This window comes from Chiloscyllium plagiosum, unplaced genomic scaffold, assembly GCF_037043375.1.
Source record: "Chiloscyllium plagiosum isolate Xiang-an unplaced genomic scaffold, Cpla_swu_hap1 HiC_scaffold_22, whole genome shotgun sequence".
NCBI lineage: Eukaryota > Metazoa > Chordata > Chondrichthyes > Orectolobiformes > Hemiscylliidae > Chiloscyllium > Chiloscyllium plagiosum.
Genome location: NW_028270160.1, coordinates 31,242,100 through 31,269,625, shown reverse-complemented (window position 1 = coordinate 31,269,625; position 27,526 = coordinate 31,242,100). Strand labels below are relative to the sequence as shown.

The 27,526-nt window shown below is 40.3% G+C and overlaps 1 protein-coding gene across 3 annotated transcripts in view; it reads left to right on the top strand.

Annotated features, from left to right (window-relative positions):
• Positions 1-27,526, top strand: part of LOC122561162 (uncharacterized) — a 249,582-nt gene that overhangs the window by 108,044 nt on the left and 114,012 nt on the right. The window contains exon 7 of one of the 3 annotated variants that reach the window (XM_087998928.1): positions 23,204-26,958. The exons of 1 other annotated variant lie outside the window; for it this stretch is intronic. In XM_087998928.1, the coding sequence (XP_087855054.1) occupies positions 23,204-23,260 (57 nt within the window). In that variant the 3' untranslated portion in view covers positions 23,261-26,958. Of the gene's footprint in view, positions 1-6,402; positions 7,615-23,203; positions 26,959-27,526 lie in introns of those variants that run through there. One more of the 3 variants, XM_043712663.2, reaches the window with a different exon arrangement.

The following is a 27,526-nucleotide window of genomic DNA, read 5'->3' as shown; positions in this document are numbered from 1 at the left end:
GTGCCCCTTATGGAGGATGATCTCAAATAGAGCTTCTCTTTCTGACCACCCTAGATAGGATAATTTCTTGTAAGAGCACTTTAAGCCAATGGAAAATGCTGCACTGCACAGATAGGGGTCTGCCAAAATGGATCTCTGCCTATTATCCCAGCCCATAATTGTCTGTTCTATAATCAGTGCCACCAACAATTTTGAAACTGAAAATTTGACATTGTTTCTTAGTGCCAGTAAGCAGCATTAATGGGAAGATAGCTGTGAATTGCTGTTCAAACTCTTATCTTCAAGGTGCTGCCTCAAAATATGCGTTTTTAGTTCCATTAGTCCAAGACTAGCATACTGACTGTGCTATGCCAGTCACTGGTTCTTCAGCCCTCCCCATAGGCTTTGCTGTTTAGAATTTAGTTTAAAACTGAAAATGTAAGGAGAGAAAAAGTATCAATGTTGTAATTCTGAGTGGGCTATTCTGTAGGAGAATGAGCGGCCCACAGAGAAGGAAAATCTGAATATAACACTGAGGGAAAGTTACTATGCAGCTGATTAATCAACAATTAAACAGTCAGCTTTTGCGTGGTGTTGAACAATGTTTTGTACATCTAGCATTGACTGTTGGTCAGTTGGTTATGATAATCAATTAAGTTGCTGTCACGTCAAATACTATGAATAGATTCCACTGTAACTGAAATTGTTATCATTGTCATGAACTTGGTCCCAAAAAACTGAATTTTATATTAATATGTCAAAGCACTTCTTGACAGTACTGAACTGCTTTTGGCCTAGTTATGTATCCTGAATTCTTAAATATATTTTCCACTGTTATAAACTCATACACATTTTTTATTTTGCTTCTACCTGTGGCTCGAAGCAAACCTTACTGATCTTCCACAAATTGCTTTACAGTACTAATCTGCTACTTCTATGCCTTCCAATTTTTGGTCTACTAGCCTACTACTTTTCTGCCTTTCAGTTTTTGTCCATACATAGATTGAAGCACAAGGCTGGATTTTGACTCCAAAGATGGGTGTTTCCATTTAGGAAATTTCCCAACTCAATGGATCTCTCTTGACTAAAAATGATCCCGAATTGTGCATTTTTAGCTCTGAGCATACGGAGAAACATACAGCAAACAAATCCATTTTAGAGGAGGCGTCATCAATTTTTTTTTCTTAATTTACTTATGAGATCTGAGTTATGCTGGCTGGGCCAGCATTTATTGCCCATCCTAAGTTGAGAAGTTGGTGGTTGAACTGCTTTGTCGAACCGTTGCTGTTCATTTGACATAGGTGCACTCAAAATACCGTTAGGGACGGAGTTCCAGGAATTTTATCCAGCAACACTGAAGGAACAGTGATATTTTTCCAAGTCAGGTTCGTGAGTGGCTTGAAGCAGTAGTGTTGCCATGTATCTGCTGCCCTTGTTCTTCTAGATGTTAGTGGTTGTGCGTTAATGATGATACTGTCTAAGGACCATTGGTAAATTTCTGCAGTGGATCTTGTAGATGGTACACATTGTTGCTACCAAAAGTTGGTGGTGGAGGGATTGAATGTTCATGGATGTGGCACATATCAAGCAAGCTACCTCGTCTTGGATGTGTCAAGGTTCTTCAGTATTGTTGGCACTGCACTCATAACTAGTCCAGTTCAGTTTCTAATATACTTTTGGCTAAAAAGGCCAACTTTTGAGAGGTAGATTCTTCCACAGTGCTATCAGATTGTTTGTTTGTTGTCCACAGGAGGTCATAGAGTCGTAGAGGTCTACAGCATAAAAACAGTCCCATGTTGCCCAATTTTCATAAGTTAATCTAGTCCCATTTACCTCCATTTGGTCCTATCCCATCCATGTACTTGTCCAAATGTTTCTTAAATGCCAAAATTGTACTCATTTCCACCACTGTGTCTGGCAGCCTGATCCAGACACTCACCACACTGCGTGAAAATATTACCCCTCTGGACACTTTTGTATCTCTTTCATCTCAACCTAAACCTTTGCCATCTAGTTTTAGATCACCCCACCATGTGGAAAAGCTGTTTGCTATATACCTTATCTATGCCCTTCATGATTTTAGATATCTCTAGAAGGTCATCTCTCAGTCTCCTGTGCTCCAAGGAAAAAAGTCCCAGCCTATCCAGCCTCTCTCCTTATAACTCAAACCTTCCAGCCCAAGTAGCATCCTTGTAAATATTTTCTACACTCTTTCTATGTTTAATAGTATCCTTTCTATAGTAGGGCAACCAGAACTGTACACAGTACTCCAAATATGGCCTCACCATATCTTGTACAACTGCAACATGATATCCCATCTCCTACACTCAATGCTCTGGTCAATGAAAGCTAGCATGCTAAAAGCCTTCTTCACCACCCTGCCTATCTGTGACTGTATTTTCAAGGAGCTATCAACCTGTCTCCTTAGATTTCTTTGGTCTATAACACTCCCCGTGGCCCTACCATTGACTGTGTAAGCCCTGTCCTGGTTTGCCTAACCAAAATGCAAACTCTTGCATTTATCTAAATTAAACTCCATTTGTCATTCATCAGCCCACTGGCCAAGTTGATCAAGATCTTGCTGCATTCCCAGAGAACCTTCACTGTCCAATGTACCACCAATCATATTATCATCCGCAAACTTACTAACCATACCTCCTAAATTCTCATCCCAATTATTTATGTAAATAATAAATATTTACAAGGATGCTACTTGGGCTGGAAGGTTTGAGTGGATCCAGCACCAATCACTGTGGCAAACCACTGGTCACAGGCCTCCAGTCTGAAAAACAACTGTCTCCCAGCACACTCTGTCTTCTACCATCAAGCCAATTTTGTATCCAATTGGCTAGCTCTCCCTGAATCCCATGAGATTTAACCTTGCTCAACAACCTACCATATGGTACCTTGTCAAAGGCCTTGTGAAAGTCCATGCAGACAACACTGCCCTCCTCATCTTCCTTGGTCACCCCTTCAAAAAACTCAAATTTGTGGGACACGATTTCCCACGCATAAAGCCATGTTGACTATCTCTAATCAGATCTTGCCTCCCCAAATGCCTGTAGCTCCTGTCTCTCAGAATCCCCTCGAAAAACTTAGCCACCACGGATGTTAGACTTACTGGTCTGTAATTCCCAGACATTTTTCTGTAACCTTTCTTAAATAATGGCACAACATTAGCCACCTTCCAATCTTTGGTCACATCACCTATGGATGCTGCTGATACAAATATCTCCGCAAGGGGCCCCGCATTTTTCTCCCTAGCTTCCCACAAAGTCCTGGGATACACTTCATCAGGTCCCGGGGATTTATCTATCTTAATGTATTTTAAGATTTCTAGCACCTCCTCTTCAAGACATCACTATTTATTTCCCCAAGTTCCCTAGCATCCATACCTTCTCTATTAGGACCTCACCGATCTCTTGTGGCTCCACTCATAGATGACCTTGTTAATTTTTAAGAGGCCCTATTTCTCCCTAGTTACTCCTTTGACCTTCATATATTTGTAGAATCTCTTTGCAATCTCCTTTACCTTATCTGCCAATGCCATCTTGTGTTCCCTTTTAGTCTTCCTGATTTTTTTTCTTAAGTGTACCCCATATACTCCTCAGGGAATTCACTTGATCCCAGCTGCCTATACGTGTCATATGCCTCCTTCGTTTTCAAGACCAGAGCCTAAATAACTCTGTTCATCCAGGGTTCCCTACTCCTTCCAGCCTTCCCCTTCATTCTAACAGGAATATACTGGCCCTAAACCCTTATTAATTCATTTCTGAAAGCCTCCCATGTACCAGATGTCCCTTTGTCTGCAAACAGCCTCCCTCAATCAACTTTTGAAAGTTCCTGTCTAAGACCATCAAAATTCGTCTTACCCCAGTTTAGAACTTTAACTTGTGGACCAGGCCTACCTTTTTCCACAGCTATTTTAAAGCTAATATAATTATGGTCACTGATCCAAAAGTGCTCCCCACTAACACTTCCATCACTTATCCTGCCTTATTTCCCAAGAGGAGGTCAAATTTTTCTCTTTTCTAGAGCAGCCATCAACATACAACATCGAAATGTTTCCTAAACACACTTAACAAATTTCTGTCCGTCCAAGCCCGTAATACTATGGCAGTCCCCATCGATGTTGGAAAGTTAAAATTCTCTGCTATTACAATCCTTTTTTTTTACGGGGGGGGGGGGGTCTATTGTACAATGCTTTCAAAGTAGTCTCTCCCTTTTTACTTCTCAGTTCTACCCATATAGACTCAGTGAACGAACTGAATGTCTTCTCTCAGTACTGCTGTGATGTTCTCCCTAATCAAAAATGCAACTCCCCCTCCTGTTATACCTCTCCTATCCTTCCTATAGCATCTGTACCCTGGAACATTAAGCTGCCAGCCCCGTCCCTCCCTCACTCATGTTTCTGTAATACCTATAATATCCCAGTCCCATGTATCCATCCATACCCGGAGTTCATTTGCCTTAGCTGTCAGGCCTCTTGCATTGAAAAAAGTGCAGTTTAACTCAAACTTCCCTTACTTCCTGCTGCGCTCTTGCCTGTCCTGTCTAGTACTTGGATTACTAAACTGCCTTTACTATTTAACCTTTGGTCCCATTAATATCTGTACTGTCCTCAACTTTCTCTTTTGTCTCCATACTGCTTTGGATCCCACCTCCTCCTCCCCCATGCCAGACTACTTTAAACCTTTCCAAAGCGTCACCATTATTCTTTGTCCTTAGCTAGTGACTGCCAGATGTGATAATCAATGGTCAGGCCTTCATGATCTCGCTTTCAAACATACCTGAAGCAGAGGTTTGTACATCTTACTGCTTCTCTGGCTCTGACTACATCACCATGACTTGAAGTCCTTGGGCATGCAGTCATCTGCCTGCCTGCTACATGCTTGAGACAAAAATATTTCCTCTGTTTTGAATGCAAGCAAACTTGGAAGCTCTGCCTTTGAGAGGATTAAAATAATTTTTTTTCATCTGCCATGATAAACCCATAACCTCCTTCGACAAAATTTCTAAGCCCCCTCAGCCAACTCAGTCATCAATTTCTGAGGATACAATTTGAACAGGCATTCAGAAGCCACATTGAAATGAAAATAATAAACTTGCAACAATCTATACAGTTCTTGTACATGTGCACTTGATTGTAGAGAAATTCACATTCATAAAATACATTCCAATCTGTTAAATCTCTCACGTGGTTAATCTTTTATGAAACCAACAACCATCTATTCAGATGTCTGCATCAAAGACAACCATAAACTAGCATTTTTAAACTTCAATTAAACTGTGAATTCAGAAGCCTTTGCTGAGAATTCTCGCTTTTGAAATTCAGCCAAACATTAATAGTAGACCTTAGAGAAATGTGCTGAAGAACTCTATTGAAATTGCACGACTAGATGCCTATCAAATTAACCAGAGTTTATTTTAAGCTATCTCTGACTACTTCAGCATATTTCTCTAAGTTTAAAGAGTGGGTATTTTTAAAAACTTCAAATTATTCACAATTGCTCAGACCCTATCTGCCCTTCAACAGCATTCCTCTCTATTCCATCAATTCATGACACTATATAAGGCTCCTGCAACAGTCAAAATGAATCTGTATGACTTCATTGAAAAGGGGTCACTTGACTTGAAACATTAATGCTGCTTTCTCTCTCAGATGCTGCAAGACCTGCTAAGTTTCTCCAGCAATTTCCATTTTTGTTTCAGAATTTCAGCGTTCACAGTTCCTTGCTTTATTTTTCAGTTTGAATTCACTGCTGAGTTCAATGACCCTGCTGAGTGTAGGTTTCCCTCCCATATGAATGAGATGCTGCCCACTTACTCCTATTGTTAAATGTTAACTGTCAGCCTTAAGTGCAGAACTACCTCATCCAAGTTCCACCTATCAATCCAGGTTCAATCCATCCTTAGAGTTGTTAGCATGTTCATATTTTTGCTTCGAAGACACCTCTCATCACATTATATTTCTATCAAAGATTACAGACTGACTTATTAGCTGCCATGAAAGTAGCTTTGATTTTGAAGATATCGTTGTTTGAAACTGCACTTTTTAGAAGATGTGAACCAATTTCTTTTGTAAAGTGCGGAAGGGTCTGTTTCCATGCTATATGACTCTATGACACTATACGTCCTATACGACTGTAAACAAAATCATTGATTCCCTTTGACAATATTACAGCACCAGTAGGTGGTGCTGTGATCAAATTTTAAAGCTTTCAGTCCTTTGTTTTACCAAATTCAGGGTGAACATTTATCCTGTAAGATTTGGAGTTTGTCCTACAGTATTAAACTAATAGATTTTAGTAAAACAAAAGAGGCACTGTAACTAAATTCTAATTTAAGTCCAAAGTAGCTGCTGCAAGAGAACTATCAATCTTATTTAACCATTTCTTAATGCTCTATGCTGTGTCTTTACAGATCCTGAAACCTTGCAAATAAAAGACTCTTTATTCAAATTGAACTCCAAATCTGGTAGACTGTTTGTGGAAGCAAGTATACAGATTAAAGAATATCTTGAAAGGGAATATCAAATCAGAACAAGAGCATTATCATGTTATATCGTAACTATTTTTGTCTTATGCCAAGCTGAGTTTGAAGCGTTTTTATTCATAAACGTAAATGATGTTCATGCAGAATTAATTTTAGAATCTGTGCTTCTGCCAGGCTTACATACCCAGGATTGATTTTAGGAACTCACTGATGAACAATGCATAAATGCTCAAATTGTCCAGGCAAACTATAAAGGAGTGTGCAAACTCTTGCAGGAGAACCCACATCTTTGTGCTGACTGGCCACTCTTTGCCAGTGGCAGTCAATATGGCAATTGGATCCAGTTTTAATTCCCCCTCTGAGTTTATTCCACATAGCCTTGTCTTAATTTTTAATTACTTTGACTCCAGCTACTCAAACCCGTTGTATGGTGAACAATTTGTGCAGGTCATATGAAGAAAGTAAGGTTTTATGGCATACTCTAAGTATTCATAAGAAAAACCTTTTAGTTTAATTTGTTTAATTTGGACATTGACAATTTCTGATCTATTGAATTACCTCAAGAACATATATATTTGTAGTTGCTTGGCAGCACAGAACTGGGTGCTCCTGACAAAAGATACAATTTGTTGAATCTTTATATCTTGCACTCATCAGGATAGTTTGCAAGAAATACCAAGATAAAGTGAAAACAACATGTTATACTGTATGAGAAAAAAGTGCTGATTGGTTGATGATGGACTCTGGTATAAGTGTTTCCATTGAGAATATCCCACTTATGACGACTGACAATTAACTGCTAAGCTTTATTTAAATTTTAAACCAAACCTGTTGAAACTGGTAAAGACATTACCCTGAGAAATAAACCAAAAGGTGGCTATGATCTATTTTGTTGCTGAAATACGTGCAATGTGCTTACATATTCTTTCTTTCTGTAGAGAACAAGATATTGTATATTAATATCTGCAGTTTTCAGTATACATAAGTACACAATACCTGTCTGATAATCCTAAAATGGTTACCAGTGTAATTCTTCACACAGTCTAGACTATCCAGCATATGTTGTCCAATTAGAACATCTCATCTAATGTTAGACACGATGTTGTAAATTTTGTAGCCATAACTGTTTGAAATTAGTACAGTCAATACTTTTCTTATTGCAAGTAGCTGAATGATTATATTGCTTGATATGATTCTCTAGTCTTTGTGACATAGAGCCTTCACACCTAGCATCACATCAGCACAAACATTCATAGACCAAATCATTCTTTTGTGTGATAGACAGAATAGCTTTTTGGGTATGGTTAATGGTGAGTAACATTTGAGTTGTTGCTGCATAGTAGCAGCATGAATCAGCTCACTTATTCTGCTGTTCACTGTGAAAGCCTAATGCTGAAACAGGATCTATCAAAACAATTCCATAGGAGAATGACTATCCTGATCCAGTCATTTCTTGTTGTTTATCATGAATTCACGAACAAGTCTAAGATTTGTAGCTCAGGTTGAGGTTCTGGATGTAGGTGTGCTCGCTGAGCTGGAAGGTTCATTTTCAGACGTTTTGTCAGCATACTAGGTAACATCTTCAGTAAACCTCAGGACGGAGCACTGCTGATGATTCCTGCTTTCTATTTATATGTTTGGGTTTCTTTGGGTTGGTGATGTCATTTCCTGTGATGATGTCATTTCCTGTTCTTTTTCTCAGGGGGTGGTAAATGGAGTCCAAGTCAATGTGTTTGTTGATAGAGTTCCAGTTGGAATGCCATGCTTCTCGGAATTCTCGTGCATGCCTCTGTTTGGCTTGTCCCAAGATGGATGTATTGTCCCAGTCGCAATGGTGTCCTTCCTTATCTGTATGTAAGGATACTAGTGAGAGAGGGTCATGTCATTTTGTAGCTAGTTGATGTTCATGTATCCTGGTAGCTAGTTTTCTGCCTGTTTATCCAATGTAGTTCTTGCACGGTATTTTGTAAATGACATTAGTTTTGCTTGTCTGTATAGGGTCTTTCAATTTCATTAGCTACTACTTTAGTGTGTTGATGGGTTTGTGGGCTACCATGATGCCAAGGGGTCTGAGCAGTCTGGCAGTCATTTCCGAAATATCTTTTTGATTTAGGGGAGAGTGGCTAGGGTTTCTGGATGCGTTTTGTCTGCTTGTTTGAATTTGTTGCTGAGAAATCGGCGGACTGTGTTCATTGAGTACCCATTCTTTTTTAATACACTGTATTGGTGATTTTCTTCTGCTCTGCGTAGTTCCTCTGTACTGCAGTGTGATGGCTCGTTGGAATAATGTTCTGATGCAGCTTTGTTTGTGGATGCTGGAATGATTGCTTCTGTAGTTCAATACTTGGCCCGTATGTGTTGTTTTCCTGTAGACGCTGGTTTGAAGTTCCCAATTGGCTATTTGTTCTACTGTGACATCTAGGAATGGCAGTTTGTTGTTGGTTTCCTCCTTTTTAGTTAATTTTATGCCCCATTTACCACCCCCTGAGAAAAAGAACAGGAAATGACATCATCACAGGAAATGACATCACCAACCCAAAGAAACCCAAACATATAAATAGAAAGCAGGAATCATCAGCAGTGCTTCGTCCAGAGGCTCACTGAAGATGTTACCTAGTATGGTGAATAAATGTCTGAAAATGAACCTTCATGCTCAGTGAACAAACTTACATCTATAAGCCTAAGACTTGGTCCTGACAAACATCCAGTCTTTTTCTGATTGCCCTGGAAAGGTAAGGTGTCTCAAAAGTTTGCTCCTCATCTCACCTCCAAGAAAATGATGCCAGCGCCCTAGTTGGCACTGTAAAATTATGCACCTGTGCACCTTTGTACTTGTCCCCATATCAGGATGAAAATTCAGGCCATTGGATTTTCAAACCCCAAAATTTGACTAAAAATTTCAAATAGAGCAAATCCATCGGCATTGCAAATGGATTGGAAATTAAAAATTATTGCAGCCAACAGCCCTGCACCCAGTTGTTCCCAAAAGGAAATTAACACCCGGAATGCCTGAAACACACTTTAGAAGAACATCCAGAAACATCAAGAACCATTACTGCCAGAAAAGAGACTCTCCCTTTGATTAGATTTGAACTTAAATTTTAAAATACAGCCAACAGCTACCTCCTTAAAATGATCATTTTTATTGAAATAGTATTGTGAACTAAATTAAACTTCCTCTTCCTGCAAGTTCTCTATGCTAAAGAAATCATTTGTAATCAGAGTGGTTTGCCCTTATTAGCACACTAGTACAAACTTGTAACAGTGAGTGCCATCTAAAAGGTACACTACAGCAACTCAACAAAGCTCCTTTGACAGCACGTGCCAAACACACAACTCTACCACTTATAAGGACAAGGACAGCAGATGAGAACACCACCACGTGCAAGTTCCCCTCCAAGCCACACACCGTATACTATCCTGTCCTAAAACTTGGAACCAATGCTCGTTGACTGTTGCTGAATCAAAAATCCTGATTCTTCCTTCCTAACAGCCCTGTGGAAGTTCCTACATCCTTGGACAGAAACAGTTCAAGAACGCCATTCACCTCACCTCTACAACCTTCTCCTGGGCAACTAGGGATGAGAAATAAATGCTAGTTTAATCAGCGACATCCACAGTCACTTGAGCAAATGAAAGCTTTTAGAATACATATTTCGAAAGGAACAACCATTTGTATTCAACATAAGTTTTCTAGTTGTTTCAAATGTGCAACTGCCTTTTTGTAATCTTTGCGATTTTATATGTGTTTTCCAAATACCATTAACAATAATTTGCATTTGTATAGTATTTTAGAGAAGAAAACTGTGCAATTTGATGTGGTTATTCTGTGTATCTCTGAAAGCTTTCAAGATAATAAAAATCCCAAGGTTCTTTAACTCCCTACAGATCTCACCATGGCCTGCCTTTCCCTCTTGCAATCTTCCAAGATATCTGTTCTCCTCAAATTTTGGCATACTGAGCATCCAGGATTTCAATCACTTCACCAGTGGTGGGCATACCTTCAACTGTTATAGGCATAAGATATTTCACAGATGCTTTATATAAAACAAAATTTGATACTGAGGATATAACGTAATATTAGAGAAGATGAATAAAAGCTTAGTTAAAGTAGTTAGTTTTAAGGGGTTCTTCGTGACAGAAAAAAGTGGAAAAGTTTGTTTAGAGAAGAAATTCCAGAGGTTATGCCCTTGTCAGCTGAAGATATGGTCACCGGTGATGGAGCAATGCTCATGACAAAATTTGCAGATTGCAGATACTTAGAGCAGTGCATTTGGAGGAGATTACAAAGACAGGAGAGGGTAAGAATGTTTAAATTGAAGCATTACATAATCAGGAGTTAAGTAAGTCAATGAGTTCAGGGATAGTAGAAGCACAGGACTTGAGAAGAAGAACATGAGAAATGGAGTCCTCAAATTTAGAGGTTAAGAACTTTAACGTAGAGCTGAGTGCAAAAAAGCACACTAATGGATAAACTGGACTTGCTGCAGAATAGGACCTGATTGGATTAAAATAATTCAATCACCTCAAGTTTACAGAGGTTTGAATGTGAAAGGCCAGCCAGGTGTACATTAAAGTAGTCAAGTCTGAAGGTAACAGATATGTGATGAAGGTTTCAGCAATGATAGACCTTGTGCAAGAGCTAAGTTGACAACCATACAGAGCTGGAAAGCGGAGGTTTTAATTATGACTCAGACATGTGGCCAGAAACTCATCTCAGGATTAAATACAAAATAAAGTTGTGAACTGTCAGAGGGAATGATGAGTGCATCACTAGCTAGGGGTCAGAGTTTATGATGGTAACTGAAAAGAATGGCTTCAATCTTCTCAATATTTAATTGGAGAAATTTTTTTCTTGTCAATACTCAACATCAATTTAGAGGCATTAAAGAAGTCACAAAAACAACTGGTAAAGTGGATACTGAACTATCATCAGCATACACCTGAAAACTTCTGCTGATTTTTTTTTAGGCTTTTTTTTGCAAGATGCCTAACCTAATTTATTCTTCATGAAAATGTTCAGCTCTCAAATTGCATGTTTCCATTGGTGTTTGGCTATTATGGCTGGAATTTTATCACAACAGTGAAGTCTTGTATGCAACCCCACTTAAATGAGCAGTTGGTCTCAAGGGAGCATACTTCCAGTGGCTTTCAATTAACAAGTTATTATAAGTGGTGCCATCCTTATTAAAGATGTTAGCCCACCTCCAAGAACAGATCAGAAAGCTAGCAGTTCCGCAGCCTCAGCTGTGCAACATTAATGGTAGCCATTGATGAGCCTGCAGCTGCAAGGAGAAGGCAGAAGTGGGATTGTGAAGAACTGGGGCAGACCCAGTTGAAAGGCCACCAAATTTCTCTGAGCTACCTTGCCATGTCTATTGAAACCAAATGCCTATAGTTTGTTTAAGTGGCTCAAGTTCCTTATACCAAAATGGCAAGACAGTGGAAGACATCGAGATAGCCCCAACACATCTCTGTTCCATTTTCTCAACTTTGCCACTGCCCAACCTGTTGCCAAAGTGCTGGTGAAATTCAGCCATCTGAGAGAGACAGTGTAGGCTGCATGAAAAAAGCAATACTAAATAATTTTGTGCAGTTTCACTGTAGACAACCTTCTCCTGCAATCATGTGGCAGATACAAAATTCCTGCCATTGCTGGGACAGTCCAGATACATATAAAACCCCATATAAAGCCCAGCTCAACACCACTTCAGATGCCACAAGCCAAGATTTACTTTGCACAGTAACCTCCTCAGAAACACACATCTCAAAGGGAAGCTGGCAACCTGCTTTCCAGATAAGGACAGGTGTCTTCACAGACAAGGTGGTAGAGGGGTAGGCCATCCTTTACCTGGTGGACTATCAGAGACACTAAACCCAAATGGCAGCCCAGGTCAGCCTCCAGGATTAGACAGAATGCACAGCAGTGCAGGATAAAGATCAAGGATCATCTGCTCTCTGCAAGGCTAAAAGCCACCCTCTTTTTCTCTCTGCTACCTCATACTAACTCTAATTCTAACCAATGCACCCAAACCTCACCAAGGATCATGGACTGCCAATCTCACTATTTCAAGCAGCGTTTCCGTTGAAGGACTCTCACCCACCTCATCTTCTACAACTACTAACCCATCCTGCCACTTACCTAAAATGTGACACATTCCTGAGATCAAAGTAAATACAAAGTGAGCAATTGTTAAGAAATTAAGTTTCCATTTGATGCATGTGTGTTGCTGTGCACAAGGTGACTATGCAGCAACATGCAAGTTAAAGGAGTCTCTGAGCTCCAAAGTGAAGTCCTGTAAGTGGATTCTGATTTGGTCCAAGATCAGCCATGATAATGCTATGAAGCTGGCAGCTTACCATTGCTAAGGTAGATAAAGGATGGAGGGAGGACATTGTCCTTGGCGCATTCAAGGGTGTGTTAGTGAAGGAACATTATAACGGAGGCCTGGAGAAGCAAGTAGCAAGCTACATCTGTCTGATAACTGCTTTGACATTCAAGTCAGAAATTATCACTGTCTAGTTTCTCAAGAGGAGGGGAAAATTGCAAGCTGCATAGAAATTAGGAGGTTTGCTAATAATGAGATGCAAATACTTGGAGATGGACTAATTCCCCGAGTTAGCAATATTCAGAACTCAGTGTTGAAATCTTTAAGAGGAAAATTGCAAGTTTTAATCAATGTCAAGATTCAGATCTTTTTCAATCTTGGTATATTTTCTCTCATTTCATACCATTACCATTACCAGTACCACTCACAGGCTGGGAAAATTCTGTCCTATGATTTTTTTGCCAAGGTTGGAAAACCACAGATATAAAGTACATTACTTAGTATTCTACTACTTGAAGATCTAGAGCTTTCTCATTAAATGCTGTGTCACCAATCAACAAATCTAATTGGCAGCTCATTGACAAACTGTTACTATAAAAGTTTGTTTGAATTATTTCATCTTGATCAGTATATAATAAGGATAGATGATTCAGGACAACTATTATAACTGTTCAGATGTTACTCAAATATGTGTCATCTCCATAGCAACAATCTGCATGATGAAATAAAACCTTCTGACTTTATGACAAAAGCATTCAGAAAAGGAATAAAGCCATACGATAGATTTGTTTTATATTTTGATCTTAGTTTTTGAGGTGAGTTGCCATTCATTTTTAAATTTAAGAAATGTGCTTAGTTGTACTATCTTCAAAAGATGAGAATTATTTTATAAACAGAAATTGCTTCAGAATAAGCAGGTGCTTTTGTTAAGGATTGCCTGAGATAGATTACTGGCTTAATAATGTTTTTGTATTTGGTTTCTAAATAACCTTTTATCAAAGTAACATATGGTAAGGGATAAATTCCCTTCATTCATTTTATTTGATTTAAGCATACAATTGTACAGCAGCGTTTCCAAACACTCTTATTGTTTCCCCTCTCAATACTCATGATTTTAGATCACTGCCATTAATAGAGATATACTGAATGGCAATTATTCACTCAGTGTTCTGAGCTATTGAGCATTAATTTATAAAGCAAGGCTGTCATTTGCAAGATGCTTATTAACTGAGTGCAGTTAATTATATAAGAAGATAATTACATGTAAATGTTGGATCTAAAAGTACTATGCAGCCTGTTCCCTGTTTAACAGCCGTGCAGTTAGAATTTCTGGTTTGTTTGCGCTAAAGTGAAGCAATTAATTGATTCATTGAATTACATGAAAATGCAGTGTAATTCCTTCCAAGTAATATGGCATCTATCAGAATAGCCTTCCAATCAAATGAAGCATTACAAGCTCTGAGTGAGCTTGCTGCACACTTTTTCTAACTGCTGAATGTAATCCTCATTTCAAATAGCACTGATATTTAATTCCTTTAACTCATGAATTTTCATAAAGTTTCAGTTGTCTTTTTTTGCCTTTGTAGGTGATTTTGCATTCATTAGTGCCGAACGTTAGAAGTGTTTCCATTCAGCCACGCAGTTATGCAACAAGAATTTCCAAGCCTGTTAAATCAGTGTTAAATTTGCAAAATAAATTCTGTACAACCTATATAACCTGTACAAAAGGAGCACCTTACAGTCATTGTAATTCAAGAAAATGTCAGTGTGACATTTATTTTCTACAATAGATTGTCTTTTTTTTTAAAGTGTATCATCACACACTTTTTTCTGGGGGAATGGGGAAATAGTTCCTTGTTTGATTATTCACAATACAACCATGTCATGAATGCTGTCCTATATGGCAAGCCCTGGTAGAAACTTAAACCCAGAGCTTTGGGAGCAGAGGTAGGAATATTATCACTCTGCCAGATGACCTCCCGAAACTGTCGCCTGGATCTCGGACTTAAGATTTTCCTCTCCATATGAAATGTCTAATTTGGTGCAAATTAGTGGTGAATTAGAAGCATTTGTGCAGTGAACCTGATTTAAGGAGATATTGTCTCTCCCTAAACACAGGTCTGGAATAAGTTTAAAATAGGTCCAGATTTGTGGTATGCAATAGCGAGTTGCAATGCAAACCTTGACAATTAAAATGTTAGTTAACTAACTCCCTTGCATATGTATTGTCCACATTGCCCTTCACTTCAAAGTTCAAGATCACGTTGAGGAGCAGAAGCAGTGAAATAACTGTTTCAGACATAAAATTTGGATGAAATTTTTTAACCCAATTATAATGAAAGACTTTTTTCTTTTTGTGACATTGTTTTGAACTCAAAATATCCATTGAAATGTATAGACTTCGCCATCATTCTTTTTAGATTTAAATTGAACGTTTTTTTGTGAGTTTCATTTTATTCGTGGATAATTTTCACAAAACAATGGGCAGAATCTTCCCAGCATCTGAACGAAGCAGCGATTTGGGAAAGGTGGGAGTGTATGGTGAGAATGAAATAATAAGATTCTTGCATTGAGGAGAAGAAAGTCCGAATGATTGGCAAGGATTCTATTTGCATGTGTTAACGTCTCATTAATGGTGAATCTTGCCCTGTGATATGCAGGGTGCTATTCGACCAGAAACTGGTGAGAAACTAGATGATACCAATTCCTAAATGAAGTCATAATGATAGCCTGGCAACTACAGCTTACCAACATCTTCTCTGATTTTCCATGTTGGCCAGCAGTCACAACATCTCAGGGCACACTGCATTGGCAGTGAGGGCCACCTGTGCCCTTCATCCATGGAGGTTAACAGAGACAAAGCAGCAATCTCAATACATTATGGTTCATTCCAGACCAACTTATAATACAGTTCAGCACTTCAGCACAGTAATTTGGAACTCATTGACACCTAACATTGCCATACATTTGCACACAAAGACAGGCATCTATTTGATGTGGCAGAGCATAGAACATAGAACATTACAACGTAGTACAGGCCATTCAACCCTCAATGTTGGGCCGACCTATGAAACCAATCTGAAGCCCATCTAACCTACATTATTCCATTCTCGTCCATATGCCAAATAGAACATAGAAACATAGCAGAGTGCACTTAGTGGCTGTTAGCATCTTTCTTAGCACTCACTCACTTTGCACTTTTTTGAATGCCCACAGTGTCTCTACCTTGCCTTTTTGGACTTGACCACTTCACTCAAGGCTTACAGGGTCACAGCATCTCTGCCTTGCCTTGCCTTTTAATGCAGACACAAAGCCAGACAACTTAATATGCTTGCCAGCCAAGGGGACAGACTTGATGGTGTACAGCACACAGCTACATGAATGTCTTGTGCCAGCAGTTTCTATGGCAAACACATTGTATGTCATTCAAGAAAATGGCCATATTTGAAAATTTAAGGGAAATAGTCCTGAGTCTAGTAAAGGGGACTATGGTCAGTCAGATGGTGACCACTGAAATACTCAGTCATGGGTAAGGTCCAGTCTCAGTCCAGAGAGTTGGTCACAGTCAATTAGATGCTTGGTGCGATCATAGTCCAGGAATCCATGTCCTTGCAGTCTGCAGGAATTGCTGGATAGTCCCAGCATTGGTGGTCACTTCTGCTTCTGCTAACAGAAGGATTTGCATTCAAGAGCAATGCAATAGAGTCCGGATGCAGAATTAATGAGATGAACAGCACAGAACTGTACATGAGTAGTCGCCAGGGCTCCTGCCATCCATTAAACTACCTTAAATTGACAGTTGGCCTAAATATGGATGAAGTCAGCTTGGTATTTGCAGTAGGAACCTGGATACTGATGCAAAAGGCACTTTGTGAAAAATGTTAGAAAAAATACCTTCTGTTCCATTCCTGTTAGTGGCAGCAGGTTTTTAATATCATGACATTGAGCGTATACAGAACAATTATTTTTTAATATTTTGATAGAGTATCAAAAGCAATGCAGTGCCACTATTAAAGGAGAGTCTTCTGGTGTCAGCATTAAAAAAAAGGAAAACGTAACATTAATATTGTGCTTTTAAAGACATCAAAACAGCACAAGTTGCTTTATGGCCAATTAAGTATTTTAGTGTAGTGATGAATGAAGTGTTTTTGAAGTTTAATGCCAAAAGGCAGCAAAAAGTTTGAATATATCAACTACTACAAACAGCAATGAAATAATTATCTGAATTCACTCAATGATGCAAATACTGCAGTTACTTGTAATATGAAATAAAAACAGAAAAAGTTTTTAAAAAATAACTACTGAGCAAACCTTTAAAAAAGACAGTAAGATTTGCATTTATATTGTTTGTTTATGATGTCAGGACATCCCAAAGTGCTTAACAACCAATGAAGTACTTCGAAAGTGTAATTACTGTTCTAATATAGAAAACATGATATCCAATTTCAAACAGTAAGATACCACAAACAACAATGTGTTAATGAGCAAGTAGTTTGTTTTTGGGATGTTAACTGTGAGAATAAATATTGGGCAACACACCAGGAAAGATGCTTCAAATCTTCTTCAAAATTGCACGATAGAATCTTTTATATCCACTCGAGAAGGCAGATGGGACCTCAGCTTAATGTAGCTTCCTCAGTACTGTAATGGAGTGTTAACCTTGAACTGTGTGCTGAAGTCCTGAACTGGGGCCCTGAATTGATAATCATCTGACTCAGAGGCGAAAGTGCTTTCAGTTAAGCCACAACTAATGTGCAGTCAGGTGGGGTCTGTGGAAAAACAAAAAGACTTAATGTTTTAGGTTACTGACCTCTTTCAAACTTGAAAAATTTAGTGATTTTAAACAAATACTGAACAGCAAAGTGGAGGAGGAGGTCGAAGAACAAAGTGGAAATGAATGAGATCCTACTATTCCCATACACAACTGCTCTCAACCAATCTTTTGTTTCTTTTGGTGTCCCAATATATCTCCTTTGCCTTGCACCATCACCCTTTTTGCCATTTAATCTTCTCTATATTTGATTCTATCATACATTCCATTTTGTTCTTTCCTTTACCTGTCTCTATACTTGCTTAAAATATGTTGCATCTGTAATTTTTTTCCAGTTCAAATAAAAGGTCATCATCTGAAAATAATCACTTACCTCTTTTTTTTTCTGCTGATGCTTCCTGGCTTGCTGAGTATTTTGAGTATGTTCCATTATTAAGGAGGTGATTAAGGGTGATTAAATATTGTCTAGGACAAAAAGGAGAATTTGGCTGCCCTTTGTCAATATAGTGCAGTGGGATCTTTCTCTCATGTCTGAGAAGCAGTAAGGCCTCAGTTTAACATCTTATCAAAAAGACAGTAATTGAAATAATGCAGTCTTCTCTTAATACTGCTTTGAAGTGTTTTCTTAGATGTGTATACTCAACTGTTGAGACTCTACCCCAACCTTTTGCCTTAGAAATTAGAGCAATACCACTGGACCATAGCTGGCACACAATACAGGAGCTCAAGGCTGACTGTGTTGGAGCTCATGGCATTCCCAAGACCACATCAATTGAACTTTTTTAGTGTACTTGTAGCCTGGATTGCCTGTATGAGGAGTTTATGAACATTAATAAAGGAAGTTATAGTATGCAGCTGCAGCTCTTAAAAGGCTGTAGATGTAATTAAAATAGACAAGCTAAGTCTTACTGATGGTAGATGAAATGACGTCAGCAAGGAACAGGTTTACAAAATTTTCTCTACATGACCAACCAATGCTCACCATCAGTATGCTGAAGAGGATGAGGACAGTGCTTGAGGATAAAGTTGGAGACCTCACAATAAAAGAGCCCACTCCATTGGGCAAAATTTCACCAGGCTCTGAGTGAAATAGGCTGTGGCAAGTTGAGTGGTAGAATGGGACAACATGGCTTTCTTGACATAAGATCATCTCCTCAAAATATCCCCATTTTGCTCAAGTGGAGTGACAGGATTCTCACCAGAGTGCAATGAGTTCCCAATTGACACTTCTTATTGCTTGAGGAGAAAGTGAGGTCTGCAGATGCTGGAGATCAGAGCTGAAAATGTGTTGCTGGAAAAGCGCAGCAGGTCAGGCAGCATCCAGGGAACAGGAGAATCGACGTTTCGGGCATAAGCCCTTCTTCAGGAATGAGGAAAGTTTGTCCAGCAGGCTAAGATAAAAGGTAGGGAGGAGGGACTTGGGGGAGGGGCGTCAGAAATGTGATAGGTGGAAAGAGGTCAAGGTGAGGGTGATAGGTCAGACTGGGGTGGGGGCGGAGAGGTCGGGAAGAAGATTGCAGGTTAGGAAGGCGGTGCTGAATTCGATGGATTTGACTGAGACAAGGTGGGGGAGGGGAAATGAGGAAACTGGTGAAATCCGAGTTCATCCCTTGTGGTTGGAGGGTTCCTAGGCGGAAGATGAGGCATTCTTCCTCCAACCGTCGTTTTGTTGTGGTCTGACGATGGAGTCCAAAGACCTGCATATCCTTGCTGGAGTGGGAGGGGGAATTGAAATGTTGAGCCACAGGGTGGTTGGGTTGGTTGGTCCGGGTGTCTCAGAGGTGTTCTCTGAAACGCTCCGCAAGTAGCCGGCCTGTCTCCCCAATATAGAGGAGGCCACATCGGGTGCAGAGGATGCAATAGATAATGTGTGTGGAGGTCCTTCTTCAAGGACCGCAATTTCCCCCCCGACGCAGTCGACGATGCCCTCCACCGCATCTCTTCCACTTCCCGCTCCTCCGCCCTTGAACCCCGCCCCTCCAACCACCACCAGGACAGAACCCCACTGGTCCTCACCTACCACCCCACCAATCTCCATGTACAGCGCATCGTCCGCCGTCATTTCCGCCACCTCCAAACAGACCCCACCACCAAGGATATATTTCCCTCCCCTCCCCCATCAGCATTCTGTAAAGACCACTCCCTCCGTGACTCCCTCGTCAGATCCCCACCAACCCACCCCCCACCAACCCAACCTCCACTCCCGGCACATTCCCCTGCAACCGCAGGAGGTGCAAGACTTGCGCCCACACCTCCCCCCTCACCTCCCTCCAAGGCCCCAAAGGAAACTTCCATATCCGCCACAGATTCACCTGCACCTCCACACACATTATCTATTGCATCCTCTGCACCCGATGTGGCCTCCTCTATACTGGGGAGACAGGCCGGCTACTTGCGGAGCGTTTCAGAGAATACCTCTGGGACACCCGGACCAACCAACCCAACCACCCTGTGGCTCAACATTTCAATTCCCCCTCCCACTCCACCAAGGATATGCAGGTCTTTGGACTCCTCCGTCGTCAGACCACAACAAAACGACGGTTGGAGGAAGAACGCCTCATCTTCCGCCTAGGAACCCTCCAACCACAAGGGATGAACTCGGATTTCACCAGTTTCCTCATTTCCCCTCCCCCCACCCTGTCTCAGTCAAATCCATCGAATTCAGCACCGCCTTCCTAACCTGCAATCTTCTTCCCGACCTCTCCGCCCCCACCCAGTCTGACCTATCACCCTCACCTTGACCTCTTTCCACCTATCACATTTCCGACGCCCCTCCCCCAAGTCCCTCCTCCCTACCTTTTATCTTAGCCTGCTGGACAAACTTTCCTCATTCCTGAAGAAGGGCTTATGCCCGAAAATTTGATTCTCCTGTTTCCTGGATGCTGCCTGACCTGCTGCGCTTTTCCAGCAACACATTTTCAGCACTTCTTATTGCTTGTTAAGCAGTTTGTGAATGGTCAACTCCCCATGGGTTGCAACCTTACCAAATTCATCATAAAAATTAGCTTATGGGAAAACTCGACATGGCATTTGGTAAGATGGGGCAAAAAACAGGACATGATTTTTGCCATGCAGTTTCAAACGGCAATTAATTGGTGAAATTGGTAGGTTATGGTTAGAAACCTGTTTGGTGAGAATCACTCCACCAAATTTGATATGACTTGCACTCAACCAAAAAATGATGAGATGTTACCCTTTATTTTCAAATTATTTGTCCTCCACTGACTTTCTTACACGCAGTTTTATGGAGGCTAATTTAACGTAATTCCCTTCATAAAACATCACAACGGCACAAAATAATAGTAATAAGGGACATGCTTTTCAGTCAGCTTTGTAATATAGTCTGATTCAATATATCCTCAAAGAAGATGTCACAGGTCTCAGTGGAAGTCTAAAAGCAGGTATTCAGTGTTATTAGTTCCACGTGTTGGATGTAAGTTTGCTCGCTGAGCTTGGACGTTCATTTCCAGGTGTTTCGTTACCTTACTAGGTAACATCTTCAGTGGGCCTCATGCGATGCAATGCTGAAAATTCCTGCTTTCTATTTATATGTTTGGGTTTCTTTGGGTTGGTGATATAATTTCCTGTAGTGATGTTATTTGCTGTGGTGAAGTCATTTCCTGTTCCTTTTCTGAGGGGGTGATAGATGGGGTCTAACTCGATGTGTTTGTTGATAGAGTTCCAGTTGGAATGCCATGCTTCTAGGAATTCTCGTGTGTTTGGCTTGTCCGAGGATGGATATGTTGGCCTAGTCGAAGTGGTGTCCTTCCTCATCTTATGTGAGGATACTAGTGAGAGAGGGTCATGTCTTTTTGTGGGCTAGTTGGTGTTCATGTATCCTGGTGGCTAGTTTTCTGCCTGTTTGTCCAATATAGTATTTGTTACAGTCCTTGCACGGTATTTTGTAAGTGACGATAGTTTTGCTCATTGTCTGTATAGGGTCTTTCAAGTTCATTAGCTGCTGTTTTAGTGTGTTGAGGGTTTGTGGGCTATCATGATATCAAGGGGTCAGAGTAGTCTGGCAGTCATTTCTAAAATGTCTTTGATGTAAGGGAAAGTAGCTAGGGTTTCTGGATGTGTTTTGTCTGCTTTTTTGGGTTTGTTGCTGAGAAATCGGCGGACTGTGTTCAATGGGTGCCCATTCGTTTTCAATATTTCCCTCTGCTCTGCGTAGTTCCTCTGTGCTGCAGTATGTGTTGGCTCGCTGAAATAATGTTCTCATGCAGCTTCGTTTGTGGGTCTTGGGATAATTGCTTCTGTAGTTCAATACTTGGTCTGTATGTGTTGTTTTTCTATAGACGTTGGTTTGAAGTCCCCATTGGCTCTTTGCTCTACTGTGACATCTAGGAATGGCAATTTGTTGTTGTTTTCCTCCTCTTTAGTGAATTGTATGCCTGTAAAGATATTATTGATGGTCTTGAAGGTTTCCTCTAACTTGTTTCATTTAGTGATGACAAAGGTCTCATCCACGTAGCAGACCCAGAGTTGGCAGAGCTGTTTGCTCAAGTCTCTGCATTACTGCCTCTGCTAAGAACCCTGATATCTGAGATCCCATGGGTGTTCCATTGGTTTGTCTGTAGGTTGTGTTAGGTAAAAACAATGACTGCAGATGCTGGAAACCAGATTCTGGGTTAGAGGTGCTGGAAAAGCACAGCAGTTCAGGCAGCAGCCGAGGAGCAGTAAAATCGACGTTTCAGGCAAAAGCTTTTGCCCGAAACGTCGATTTTACTGTTCCTCGGATGCTGCCTGAACTGCTGTGCTTTTCCAGCACCTCTAATCCAGAACCTGTAGGTTGTGTTGTTAAAGGTGAAGTGTGTGGTAAGGCATAGGTCCACTAGCTTGATAATAGTGTCCTTGTTGATGAAGTTAGAGGTGTTTGGTGTATGTGTCTTTGGGTCTTCTAATAGTGTAGTCAGTGTTTCCTTGGCCAGGTTGATGTTGATTGATGTAACAGGACTGCTACATCAAAGGAGACCATTATTTCATCCTCTTCTAGCTTAGTGTCTTTGATGGTCTTCAGGAATTCTTGAGTGGAGTGGATGGAGTGGCATGAATCTTCTACTAAGTGTTTCAGTCTTTGGTGTAGCTCCTTGGCCAATCTTAAGTTGGTGTTCCAGGGAGCGAGACTATGAGTCTGAGGGGGGCTCCTGGTTTGTGAATTTTGGGTAGTCCGTAGAAGCGTGGTGTGTTGGATCCGTTTGGTTTCATTTTTTGGAAGTTGGTCTTATTTATTTGTCCAGATTTCTGAAGTTTTTGGAGTAGGGCTGTGATTCAGTTCTCTAGTTGTGGGGTCAGGTCTGTCGCCACTTGTTGGTAAGTATTGGTATCTGTAAGTAGTGCGTTTACCTTTTCAATGTAGTCTCTTCGGTTTAGAATAACTGTCAAGCATCCTTTGTCTGCAGGTAGGATAACAATGTTTTTTTTTAGTCTTTTCAGTGCTTTCCTTTCTTGTGTTTTGAATATGTTTCCTTCCTTTTCTCTGCTTAATGTTGTTGCGCCTACCTGTCTGATGGTTTGTTAGGTTTCTTCTGTGAGTATTTTAATGTTGTTTCTAATGCTGCTAAGAAATCTTTCTTGTCTGCATCCTGGCAGTTGAAATTCAATCCTCTTACTAAGTCAGCTTTTTCAGTGTCTGTCTAGGGACAACACATCCATCCTAGGACAAGCCAAACAAAGACACACATGAGAATTCTCCTAGAAGCATGGCATTCCAACTGGAACTCTATCAACAAACACATCGAGTTAGACCCCATCTACCACCCCCTCAGAAAAGGAACAGGAAGTGACTTCACCACAGCACATAACATCACTACAGGAAATGACATCACCAACCCCAAGAAATCCAAACATAAATAGAAAGCAGGAATTTTCAGCATCACTTCGCCTGAGGCCCACTGAAGATGTTACCTAGTAAGGTAACAAAACATCTGGAAATGAACCTCCAAGCTCAGCGAGCAAACCTACATCCAAAACCTCAACCTGAGCTAAAAATCTTTCCAAAACTCGCTAAGTTCCATGTGTGGCAAGTACCAGGACAGACATATTCACCCCAGAGGATTTAGGTATTCAGCTTGAACTGGGATCAACAGATGAAACAGAGAACACATGAGTATGTAGCCCATCATCAGCTGAAGAGTTCTGAAATGTCCATTTCATGGAGGTTGCATGCTACTTAAGCACCAGCAATTTTAGTCTTTAATGAGCATTCAATGTATCTGATGGCAAAACCAGTAGCCACAACTGTGCAATCATGCAGAAGTACTTTACATACTGTTATTTATTATGTCATATGTGTGATGAAACATAGGCAATGTGCACTATATTCCTTATATTGGCAATAGCCCTGAGCGAAGTGAAGTGTTATGTATGTTGAGACAATAACAACAGCATTTTAGGGAGAGCAGGCTCCAAGTTTGGTTTAAACATACTGAAGCTTCAAATGGACAGAAACTTTGCCATAAATTTTACAAGTTAGCATCTCAAAGTGTGAAAACATATTTTACAGGTGGACAGATTGGGTGTAAAGATTGATGTACCCAATTTATGGCACTTCCAACTTTTAGGATTGTGCACAATGATCTCCATTCTCATTTTCCTAACTGCTCGCATAATAAATGAACTAGTGCATTGCCTTGGCTGGCCTAATCAGAATAATGAACTTCCAGCAGAATGTGAACTATCCAGTGAAATGACCTGACAGTGAACAGAGTGACCCTGTATGGACCTTAGTTGCTGCTATCCCTCTGCTGCTAGAATCCTCAGGCAGGACTGACTCTTTAAAGACATGCACTCAGATTCCCCCCATAAATACTTATGTTTTTTGGAGGGTCTACATCAATGGATCTTCTTATGGACATTAACTGATTAATGAAATTGCCCCAGATTCAGTTGTGCGTCATTATCTGACGTATCAACATAGATACTTTAATTTTTATTCTGATTCCAAAATATTTTCATAGATTTCTTTTAAAGCTGCCTTTGTTTTCAGTTCCTTAACTGCAGAATGACTAAAGAAATGGAGTACATATTTTTTTTTGCATATCATGGATTGCAATATTAATTAAATTAACTGAATTTATGCAACAAAAATAAATTAAAATCTCCATTAATTTTGGTTGTTTCTATTATCTTTAAAGCTTAGACATTCACAAATAAATATTCACATTTTTAAGGTTTTAAATGTACAAGATAAATATTAATAGCAGCTCAAAATGAAGAGATGTGTATGAAAGGTTAACATGTTGTGCAAAGAAACATCAGAATGAAATTATGTTGTTTGATAATGACATGCAAATGTGGAAAGTACTGTGAAGCTCAACTGTCCAGTATTTTTATGCTATTACTAGATGTGTTTCAAATGGGTTAAAACCTCTGAAAATTATGGACAAAGAAGATTTCATCATGTTCAAATACAAGTACCACACAGTGCAATTTCACCTAATGTCACTACCAAAAAAGGTGCAATTTTCTAAATGCATGCTCACCCATCAGGTGTGCTTACTGGGAAATTACAGGCACGTTCGCCAAGCTATTCAACCTGTTTCAATTAAAGCATCTGGACCACACATTCAAAAATCCATCCTACAATTTCTAACTTGTTTCTTTCTAAAATATACTTGAATAAGGTTAAATGAGCATAATTTTATCAGTCTGTTTATGGAGGATACATGAAGAGAGGCAGGATGCATGACCATATAAAAAAGTCAAACAAGTTGATAGGTGAGAGGGAACGGTGCATGTCCCTATTTATAAGGATATTAAAAAACATGATGAATTCTTTTTTGTATGAATTTTTGTGCTGTAAGAGACAGCATTTGTGAACATTGTAGCATTCAAGGACGGACAGTTGCAGGGAAGAGCTGCATTTGACTGTTCCAAAATATTAGTCACAGAGGTCAGATCAGTTTTCCTTCATAGGAATCCAAGGAAAGCGATGGGACCAGACGGAATACCAGGCCGTCCACCAGAGCATGCGCAGATCAACTGGCAGAGGTCTCCTCGGACATCTTCAACCTCTCCCTGCAGCAGGCCACTGTCCCTGCCTGTTACAAGAGGGCCAACATCATCACTGTGATTAAGAAGCATGTCTCAATGACTACCGCCCAGTGGCCCTAACTTCAGTGGTCATGAAGTGCTTTGAAAGGCTGGTCATGGCATTAATCAACTCCAGCCTCCCCACTACTCTTGAACCACTCCAATTTGCCTATCGGACCAAGAGATCCATGTCAGATGCCATTTCACTTGCCCTTCTCTCCTCCCTAGAACATCGTAACACCAAGAACAGTTACGCAAGAATCCTACTCATTGACTACAGTTCAGCCTTCAACACCATTATCCCCTCGAGATTGATTACTAAACTTAGTGATCTCAAACTAAGTGCCACTCTCTGCAACAGGATTCTCAGTTTCATGACCCACAGGCCCCAATCAGTGAAGATTGAGGACAATATTTCATCCTCACTAACACTTAACACTGGAACCCTCCCGGAGGTGCGTACTCAGCCCCCTACTGTACTCATTGTATACCCATGACTGCATCGCCAAATACCAGACTAATGCCATTTACAAGTTCACTGATGACACCACCATAGTCTGTCGAATCTCAGATGGCGACGAAACAGATTACAGATGGGAGGTGGAAGACCTGGAAAAATGGTGCACTGAGAACAACCTAGCTCTCAATGCCGGCAAAACCAAGGAACTCATTATTGACTTTCAGCAGGATGTTACTCATGCCCCCTACACATTAACAGCACAGAGGTGGAACGACTAGAGAGTGTCAATCTCCTGGGAGTGGTCATCAACAACAAGCTTTCTTGGAATCTTCATGTGGATGCACTGGTTACAAAGGCCCAACAATGTCTCTTCTTCCTCAGGCAGCTGAGGAAATTTGGCATGACGATGAATACTCTTGCTAACTTTTACAGGTGCGCCATCGACAGCATTCTGTCTGGATGTATCGCTACCTGGTATGGGAACTGTACCATTCAAGATCGGAGATGGTTACAGCGAGTGGTGAACTTGGCCCAGACAATCACAAAGGCCAACCTCCCATCTATAGCATCCATCTACGAGGTCTGCTATCAAGGAAAGGCTGCCAGCATTCTCAAAGATCCATCCCACCCAGGCAATGCTTTTCTATAACCTCTCCCATCGAGGAGAAGGTACAGAAGCCTGAACACATGCATCAGGCGGTTTCAAAACAGTTTCTACCCTACTGTTGTTAGACTACTGATTGGACTCACAAACCCTTAACATTCGCCTGTACCTATGTTTTTGTTTTTGCTGCTGTTTACCTATTATTTATTTATCTATGCTATTTAACTGATCTGCCTGTATTGCTCACAAAACAAAGCTTTTCACTATGGCTTGGTACATGTGACAATAAATTCAATTCAATAAATTCAATTCAATTCAATTCAGTTTTTCTGAGGAACAAGGGTGGAGCTTGTTGTAAGGTTCTTAATAGGTCATTCAAAACAGTTCAGAGGTCTCAGAAGAGTAGTTCTGCAGTTAGTTAGAGAAGACTGACTGACAGAGCCAAGCTCCATGCAGAAAATAACTAACATTCCACACTGCTAGGGAGATAGCATGGGACCTCTAGCTGTGCAGTCAGAGTTCAAGTAGAAGTTCTAGAAGTCAGTAGATCAGTAGATACATAATTAATGGTATAGCTGGGCTCAGAAAAGTCAAGAGAGGCTGGATAGCTCTGAAGTCAGAAGAAATTGTTGGAATCAGTAAATACATAATTGTTAATATTTAAGATATGAGAAATTCTGGAGATTTGGCGCATCTGTGGGGAGAGCAACAGCGTTAGCGTTTCGAATCCAGTATAACTTCTTCAGACTACGAAAATCATGGGTCATGTCTTGATTACATTTGCTGTTTAATGTATTCTGTAGGGTATTCAAGCATGTTTATTACTCGCATTTGTCTCATGTTACATTTGAGAT